The 9,531-nt window shown below is 41.8% G+C and overlaps 1 protein-coding gene across 1 annotated transcript; it reads left to right on the forward strand.

The window, feature by feature from the left end:
• Positions 1–4,058: 4,058 nt before the first annotated feature.
• On the forward strand, positions 4,059–8,716 carry LOC145051139 (uncharacterized). Its single transcript, XM_078999267.1, has 5 exons — positions 4,059–4,260; positions 4,379–4,553; positions 4,647–5,295; positions 5,608–5,751; positions 8,579–8,716. The coding sequence occupies exons 1-5, from the start codon at positions 4,059–4,061 to the stop codon at positions 8,714–8,716; spliced, it is 1,308 nt and encodes a 435-aa protein (XP_078855393.1).
• The last annotated feature ends 815 nt before the right edge of the window (positions 8,717–9,531 follow it).

Here is a 9,531-nt window from a genome sequence, read left to right on the forward strand (position 1 = left end):
CCTGTATGAAGAGGGACGTCGCATGGTTCGTTGAGAGGTGCTTGACCTGCCGCAGGGTTAAGGCCGAGCACCAGAGACCGCATGGCAAGTTGCAGCCATTGGAGGTTCCCGAATGGAAGTGGGAACAGATCACTATGGATTTCATCACCAAATTGCCGAGGACTGCCAGAGGAGTCGATGCAATTTGGGTGATTGTGGATAGGTTGACGAAGAGCGCTCACTTCCTTGCCATCAGTGAGAGTTCTTCAGCGGAGAAGTTGGCGGAGATATATGTGAGAGAAGTGGTATCTCGGCATGGGGTGTCGATCTCGATTGTTTCAGACCGTGATGTGCGCTTCACTTCCAGATTCTGGAAGAAATTCCATGAGGAGCTGGGTACTAAATTGCATTTTAGTACCGCATATCATCCCCAGACAGACGGCCAGAGAGAGCGAACGATTCAGACGCTGGAGGAAATGCTTCGAGCGTGTGTGTTAGATTTCGGGGGTAGCTGGGATGCGTATTTACCCTTGGCAAAGTTTTCCTACAACAACAGCCATCATTCGAGCATTGGTATGCCACCCTTTGAGCTGTTGTATGGTAGGAGGTGTCGGACCCCCATTTGCTGGGGAGAGGTGGGACAGAGAGTGATGGGCAGTACAGAGATCGTGCTTCAGACGGCAGAGCAGATTCAGCAGGTTAGACAGAGGTTATTGACCGCCCAGAGCCGACAGAAAAGTTATGCAGACAGACGCCGATCCGAGCTTGAGTTTCAGGTCGGCGACTTCGTACTCCTGAAGGTCTCTCCTTGGAAAGGAGTGATTCGATTCAGGAAGAGGGGCAAGTTGGGGCCCCGGTATATTGGGCCTTTTCGTGTGATTGCGAGGGTAGGACGGGTGGCCTACCGTTTGGAGTTGCCAACGGAATTGAGACAGATCCACGACACTTTTCATGTGTCGCAATTGAGAAAGTGTATAGCCGATGAGTCGGCAGTAGTTCCATTAGAGGACATTCAGGTGGATGTGAGCCTGAATTATGCCGAGAGACCAGTGGCCATCAGAGATCGGAAGATCAAGGTTCTGAGGAATAAGGAGATACCTCTAGTGTTAGTTCAGTGGCAACACCGGAAGGGATCGGAAATAACCAGGGAGCCGGAGCGTGAGATGCGGGAGCAGCATCCGGAGCTATTTTCAGAGTGAGACTTCGAGGGCGAAGTCTAGTCCTAGTGGGGGAGAGTTGTAACAGCCCGGAATTCCAGGTATTGTTATATTTATGATTTTGGGTGTTTTAAGAGGGGAGTCGGCGAGTTGGAGCTCAGACTCGCCGAGTAGGATCGCGGATCTGGTCGCGGGTTCGCGACTGGACTCGACGAGTCCGGATATGGACTCGGCGAGTCCGCGCTGTTTAGCGAAACCCTAACTTCCCAGGTTTGGGACATATATAAGGGGCCTTATGGTCGTCATTGTTCACCCTAGTCCTTTGAGTGAAACCCTAATTCGATTGTGAGCATCTGGAGCAAGGTAGAAGACCATTATTGATCTTGGAAGTGTTATTTTGCAAGGAGGAGGAGGCTTGGTTAAGGGAACAACAGGAGAAGCCATATTCTGAGGGTTGGGGACACAGAGCAACGTTATTCAGGTAATATTTTCGAGTTGATCCCTTCTATGTTGATGTGTATATGGATTTAGGGTTTATTGAACCCTTTTGTGGCTAGATTGAGTGTTTCCTTAGTCCCCCAAGCGATTGGAACCCTATATTGGGACCCTTGGAAGTCCAGAGTGTCCCATGCCTGAGCTTTTCGGGAATCAATGGAGGTTTTGGATTGGAATCCTTATGCCTTAGGTCAAAACGTCAATTATGATTCATGGGGTGTATGATGAGCACCGAAATAAGGACTTTATGTGATGAACCAGTCTAGGAAGGCCAGACCTATGAATTGTCGGAGCAGATCTGACCTTAGAAAGCAGTTTGAGCGGTTGCATGGCATGGACTCGCCGAGTCCGATGAACAGACTCGGCGAGTAGCTTGAAGATTGCCTTAGAATGGTCCTGTCCGGGTTATGGGTTGGATCGGTGAGTTAGGGCGAGTTAGAGAGGGTTAACAGGTGGTCTGAGTCGAACTGGGACTCGCCGAGTTGTTCTTCAGACTCGGCGAGTTGAGTCGGGGTGGCCCCGCGATTCTTCCAGGAGGAACTCGTCGAGTCAGGGGAGATACTCAACGTGTAGAAAGGGAATCTTAGAGAATTGGTGAGGATGTCTAGACTCGCCGAGTCGCCCTAGCGCTCTCCGAGTCCGGTCAAGTTGACCGTTGACCAGAGTTGACCTATGTTTGACTTCTTAGGGATAGTCAAACTTAGAAGATAAAAGTGTTAATAAGAGATGTATGATGTTATAGGGAGATTGTAGCTCGGCGGATCGAGCACGAGTGACTTCGGGATTTGCTAGCTTTCGATATTCACGAGGTGAGTCTTCTCACTATACCGTACCCGAAAGGGTTTGACTGTGTGACCGGAAGGTCGGATATGATATGTGATATATGTGCTATATGTGATAAGATAATTGTTATGCGTGCTATGTATGTTTATGTGGGCCGGAAGGCATTATGTTATGGGCCGGAAGGCGTGTAATCTGGACCGTAAGGTTGGTGTGGGTAGGACCGGAAGGTTTACCCAGCAGGGACGGAAGTCCCCTGATACACATGGACCGGGAGGTCAGGGCCTGGAAAGGCGTATGTGCGTAAGTTGTATTTTGGGGAACTCACTAAGCATTTATGCTTACAGTTGTTGTGTATGTGTTTCAGGTACTAGCGAGGACCGTGGGAAGGCACTGGCGTGATCTGTACACACTGATAGATGTTTTGTGATCTTGGGATTCATATGATTTGTATTCTGACATGACACTTGGAATGTTTATGCCTTGTTTTGAATGAAAATACTTTATTTTGAAATGAAAAATTTGTTTGAAAATTTACGTTGTTACACTAGGGTTTTTAACCATCGTATCCACTACTGAGATTACACTGCTGCTGTCGAAGGTATTCTACTCTTTGAATCACTGTTGCATGGCTGAGAACGATAACGAAGTTGTATATCTGAGAGTTCATCTACACTACAATGGTGTATTTGTTCGACATCCTTCTGGGTATGTTGGTGGGAATAAGTTCCTCTTCACTAATGTTGATTGGGCAGGTATGGATGTAAGGGACTCTTTTGATTTTATTGATAGAGCTATCAGGGAAGAGTTTCAAAACGTCTACTACTGCTTACCTAACATCCCTTTATCTAGAGGGATTCGTCCCATTGTAGATGATTTGGATTTTGCCCAGTTTATAGATAGCGGGTATGAATACAAGGAAATTTCAGTTTATATTGATCATAATGGGAATAGGTTGGAGGAATGGGGGGATGATGACATGAATCTGGTTGTTAGTGAAGATAATGAAAGTGGCCTTGAAGATGATGGTGTACCTAGAAAAGAAGAAAACACTTCCCCTGATGAAACCCATCCCAATGTAGGTCTTGAAGATGAAGTAATTGACATTGACAAAGTACCTTTGAACAAGACGACTGGGGATGAGTTTCTTAGTAAGTTATGTCCTCCAGAAGGTGATACTGGTGACAATGAAGTTGAAGAAGAAGATGTTGAGATCCATTCCATTTTCAACCTTGATATGCAATGGAAGAGGCAAGTACCTGTTCTTGGGATGAAATTTGAAAGTCCAAAGCAGCTGAAAAATATGTTATGTAACTATGCTGTGGCAAATGGATACCAACTATGCTTCAAGAAGAATGATAGTAAAAGGTTGTTGATGGTGTGTTGCAAAGGAGCTTGTCCATTCATGTTATGGACTACATGGATGAGGCAGGAAGTGTCATTTCAAATCAAGTCATTAAATATTGAGCATAATTGTACTGGAAAGTACAAATTAGGATCAATTGTCACATACTCTTGGATTGGAGAGCATTATACAAAGGAAATTTTGCATAGACAAAAGTTAACAATTAGACAATTGAGATTGGAGGTCATCGGGAAGTTTGGAATACAAGTTAGTTTAAGTCAATGCAGACAAAGGCACATGCCATGAATCTTATTGAGGGGACTCTTATTGAGCATTATGCAAAACTGTGGTCTTATGGGGAGGAAATTAGAAGAAGCAATCCAGGTTCAACAATCAAAATAGATGTCCAATGCATGCCTGATGGTTTGACTTACTTCAGTAAGTTCTATGTATGTTTTGCTAATGTGAAATCTAGTTGGTTAGAAGGTTGTAGAAAGGTGTTAGGTATAGATGCATGTTTTCTTAAGGGTGTATGTAATGGGGAATTATTGTGTGATGTGGGTAGAGATGTTAGAACCATATATTTCCAGTTGCATGGGCAATAGTGTGTGTTGAGAATAAGGGAAACTGGATTGGTTTCTGGAGTTGCTAAGAGATGATCTCGAACTCGGTATGGGCACTGGGTTTACCTTAATGTCTGACCAACATAAGGGTCTTATGGAGGCAGTTAAGGATGTGCTTCCTTGTGTTGAGCATCGACAATGTGCAAGGCACATTGTTGCAAATTTTAAGAAGAGGTTTGCAGGGGCTATTTTTGAGAACCTTTTTTGAAAGGCTTGCAATACAACAACACCACAATCTTTCAATTAATTCATGCAAAAAATTGAAAGGTTAAGTCCGAAAGCCCATAAGTACTTGATGGAGAAGGAACCAAAGACCTGGTCAAGAGCATTTTATGAGGTAGGGAGTGCATGTGTTGTAGTGGAGAATGGTATTTCTGAGAGCTTTAATGCAGTAATTGTTGAGGCCATAAGGAAACCAATAATCACTATGTTAGAGGAGTTAAGGTTATATATCTTGGAGAGGATGTTTAACTTAAAACACAAGAAATGGACAAAGGATGTAAGTCCTGCAATAAGGCAGTTACTAAATGGTTTAAAGATTGAAGCTAGGTACTGGCAAGTGCTCCTAAGTGGACTAAACAAGTTTGACACAAGAAATGAAGGTCAAGCTTATGATGTGGATCTTGACAACAGGACATGTTCTTGTAGGTTATGGCAACTAAATGGATATGGGTGTGCCCATTCAGTTGATACAATCTTATTTCAGAATAGGGATGCGGACACCTATGTGGATCCTATTTTCTGTAGATCAAACTACAATAAAACATACTTGAATAATATCTTGCCTATGAATGGTAGTAACATGTGGCCGGAGACATCATTCACCCCACCCTTACCTCCCCAAAGAAGAAGGATACCTGGAAGACCTGCAACAAAAAGGAAGAGAGATGTGACAGAGAAAATGGGGAAGCATAAGGTATCATAGAAGGGTAAACCTATTGTGTGCAGTGCTTGTCATATGCCTGGCCACAACAAGGTGACTTGCCCCACAACAAATAAGCCAGAAATGGGGAAGCATAAGGTATCAAAGAAGGGTAAACCCATTGTGTGCAGTGCTTGTCATATGCCTGGCCACAACAAGGTTACTTACCCCATAAAAAATAAGCCAGTTAAGCTCAGGGTGAAAAGACCAAAGATAACCAAGACTACACATGTATATTGAAATGATGTTGTCATTTTATCAAAGCAAATTTGTAAATCTTAAATATTGACATGTTACCTTGTACAGGAATCTGTAGTTGAAGGGTCGGTGAATGGTGGTGCAGTAGGTGTGCAAGGACCAGTTAACAATGTTGTAGGTGGTGTACATGGAGGTGAAGGTGGTATGCATGGTGGTGAAGGTGGTGGAGTGCATGGTCTTCAAAAGAAAAAGGTACTTTGAAACTGAACAAGTATACCCCTAATAATGTTTTTAGTATTATTATTGGAAGGGTAATATGGTAATTTTATTATTAATGGAAGGGTAATATGGTAATATTATTATTTAATGGAAGGGTAATATGGTAATTTTATTATTTGAAACTGTACAAGTATACCCTTAATACTGTTTTAAGTATTTTGAATGGAAGGGTAATGTAACGCCCGTGTTTCTAGGCTAGGCATTAATATTGACATAATGGTCTAGATTAACCTTTGTAACTCATTTAGAAGAAATGAAAATGAATTATGTGAAATTTATGTGAATTATGTGTTTTATGCTTAATTATTAGGGTTTAATTAATTAAAAATAAAAATAAGTGTCAAAATTAAAGTATGAGATAAGCCCGATATCTTTACATAAAGTTGTAGTGGTCGAAACAAGGATTTCGGGGATATAAAGAATGCCGAAATCCGAGTTATAACGAAGAAGTTATGACCTGTCGAAGTTTCGCGACAAAACCGGCACGGTGCCGAGTGTCGTAAAAAGTGAGTTTTCGATAAACTACTTTTTATCCTTAGTAATCTAAACGAAAGTCGTAATATTCGTTAAACCGAGAAGTTCGATAAAAAGAACGCCCAAATCTGACTTCGTATGAGGAAGTTATGATTTTTCGAAGTTTCAGTGTAGCAGTAGACAACTAAAAACTCGAATTTTAGATCGAGTGATTTTTAGCCGACACAACCTAAACAAGAATTGAAGGTCTCGTCATTAGGAGCACAACGGTAAAAAGTCTGACGAAAACGGACGTCGGATGAAGAAGTTATGAATTTTTAACGGATTTCCTGTCCCAGTCTGTTAAAAATAATAATATAAAATTTAAAGTCAAAATTAGCCCACAAAGTCTAAACGGAAGTTGTAGATCATAATTTTAGCTACGCGTGCATATAAAGAACGTCAAAAACGGAGGTCGTATGCAAAATTTATGGATTTTAGAAGTTTTGGCGCGAAAATCGAGAAAATTTGCATAGTCACACTTTGCCATGTCACCCTCGCTTAGAATGTGACACGTGTCCTGCTGAGTCACCAGGCTGCTGAGACGCCAAAACTGCTGAGTCATGCGAAGCCACGTGTCCTCTTCTGATTCGACCGAGGAGGAAGCCCAATCCGAAGCAGCCAGCTCCCCAGCCGAAGCTTCGACCTGCTGCCGCGTGTTCCGAGCCTCGCATAACCTAGCTTCGAGCCTCGCACGTGTAAGACGACTCCGTGGTCCAATCAGCGAGTGCCACCGAGACCCACGCACCTGCTGACCACCTGCGCATCGGACACATGCCTCGGACCAATCACAGACTGCCAACGAGCCTTCGCACACGCAGCCCTCGTGCGAGCCTTCGCCTGCGAGCCCTCGGATCTGCGACGTATGGTTCCTTCTCAGCCGTCCGATCAGAAGCTCCACCCTATAAATAGAAGGGTGCGAGACCTCTCAGGGGTATTTTGAAAACTTGTCATTTTTAGCCCCTTTCTCCATATTTCTTTCATATTATCACCCCCCGAAGCCCCGGTATCGATTATAAGCCCCGGAATACGCCACAAAGTGCCCGTGAAGCCCAGAAAATTTATCTTTTTGGTTTCGAAGCCCGACCTTTCGCAGAGCCCGGTTTCTCAATAAAACTCCCGGTTTTATTAGAAACGATCGTTTTAGGAAACGAATTGCTGCCCAGTTTTCATTAAATCACGTGAGTGTGTAGTTACTTTCAATTTACACATAGATATGAAGTATTTACCTTGAAATACGTGTTATGTGTAAATATACTAATTGTTTAATTGAGGTGGCTGTTGAATTGATGTTTTATACAAGTTTTAAACTGTATATGCTTTTTATCTACGAAAAATGTTGGGTAAAACATGGGTAGATGAAATAGTGGGTATGATGAAAGGTGAGTTGGATAAAGGAGATGATCAATAATATTGATCATGAGTTGAGGGTGAGTGGTGAAAATTTTGAGAGAATCACTTACCCAAATTGTTGGCCCCCGTCATCCAGCAGAGTATGGATGACAACCATGGACTATTATAGACAGTCTATGGAACACTAGCAGGCCCACAACCTGTAGGTGTAATGAACTATATGTTCATTTGCTGTACTCTAAAACCCATTGACATGTATTACAGGAGAGAACACCTGTAAATAATAATGTCGATAAATGAGAGCTATGGACTTAGCACATGTTGAATAAACTTTGGCAACTATGGAATTAGTGCCCGTTGTATAAACCCCGGTCACGAGGTGACTTTGTGTCTATTCCTTAGGATGAATCCTTAGGAAGGAGTGATAGTTGATTCTTAGGGTAAACCCTTAAGAAATAAATAAAATAATGGGGTTTGGGGTAATTAGGTTGATTGATTGATGTTTAAACATAATAAATTTATGTATTGTGGGTTGAAAACCCTATATGCTCACCAGGCTTCCAAGCCTGACCCACTCAGCTGTTTATATTACAGGTAGAGGACCCCGAGCATAGTCGGATGATGATGATGAGTGAATTTTGGATTATAGGCCAGTAGTTACAAATAACTGCCGTAAGGATTATAATGTCTTGTTTATGCTTTTGATCTGTATCGGAACATGACATCCCGAGGTTTTGATATAAAAGGAAATGATATATTTCTTAAAGAAAGGTTTTGACAAACTTTTATCATATTTTGTTTTGGGGACCAATTCCGCAACATCTTTTATAAAGATTTCTCTTATTTGATTTTAAAAAGCATAAATTAAATCGGTTTTTTCTGGCCGAGAAATTTGGGGATGTCACAGGTAATATCTTAATTTTCTTATTTACAGGTGAAAGCAAGAGGAGTGGGGGTTGCAGTTAGAACAAGAAAGCCTTCTGAGAGAATTTTGAAAACCAAACTTGCAAAAGCAGTGTATGGGAAAAATGGTGAAGGCAGCTCAACAACAAATGCATTGTATATAGATTAGGATTTGTATCTATACACATGTGTCATATTTTGAACCTTTATGTTATGTAATAGTTTATGTTGTTGCTGCATGGGGAGCATTTGTGTCTTTTGAAGCTTTACTTAACTTCACCTGGATCCCCTAATTATGTCGTTTGAACCCTATGTAATTTGTCTTTATGAATTATAGTTCTAATATCACATGTGATGGTACCCTACTATTTTATCAGTATTCAATCCTTGAGTTGGTCCACAAATGTACACTCCTCCTAAAATGTTGTCATTTTAATCTGGATGTGGATCCCATGTGTGGTCCTCATTTTACCCAATGCCTTTTACCTTTATTGGTCCACAAACTCAATCACTTTCACTTGTCTGTTGTACCCATGTGATATGCATTATATTCAGTTGTTTTGGTCCACGATAACCAATGCCTTTTATCAGTATTCAATTTCACTTAACAAGACCATTCAGTGGAACAAAATTATAGTAAAATAAAGATGCGTGTTTCCATTAGATACAAAAGTACATGGGGCATACAAAAGTTGATTAAATTACATGGGCATTTACTAGACAATGGAATTTACATCCATACATATACTAATCTATATCCTACCCACCAAAAACCATAGAAGATCTTCATATCTACAACCCCAAGTTTACAAAAAGGGAGAGCATCTATACCACCAAAAACCATTAACTACACCCAATCCCTTAGCCCCAACCATATCTATCCCACTACTTTTGCTTTCTGCATTATCAACACCACAGCAAGAAGCACAAGGAACATCATAGCAATCCTGAACTTCAACCTCACAAACTTCAACTCACCCCTCA

The sequence above is a fragment of the Lactuca serriola genome, chromosome 5 (genome assembly GCF_051521515.1).
Source record: "Lactuca serriola cultivar US96UC23 chromosome 5, Lser_US96UC23_V15, whole genome shotgun sequence".
NCBI lineage: Eukaryota > Viridiplantae > Streptophyta > Magnoliopsida > Asterales > Asteraceae > Lactuca > Lactuca serriola.

What these genes read in the sequence shown, in the direction of transcription:
- LOC145051139 (XM_078999267.1), top strand. Translation starts at nt 4,059, where the DNA reads ATGAATCTTATTGAGGGGACTCTTATTGAGCATTATGCAAAACTGTGG. An exon ending in AGGTTGTAGAAAGGTGTTAG is followed by an intron (nt 4,261 to 4,378) that starts GTATAGATGCAT and finishes GTTGAGAATAAG; the next exon opens with GGAAACTGGATTGGTTTCTG. An exon ending in ATGGTCTTCAAAAGAAAAAG is followed by an intron (nt 5,752 to 8,578) that starts GTACTTTGAAAC and finishes TCTTATTTACAG; the next exon opens with GTGAAAGCAAGAGGAGTGGG.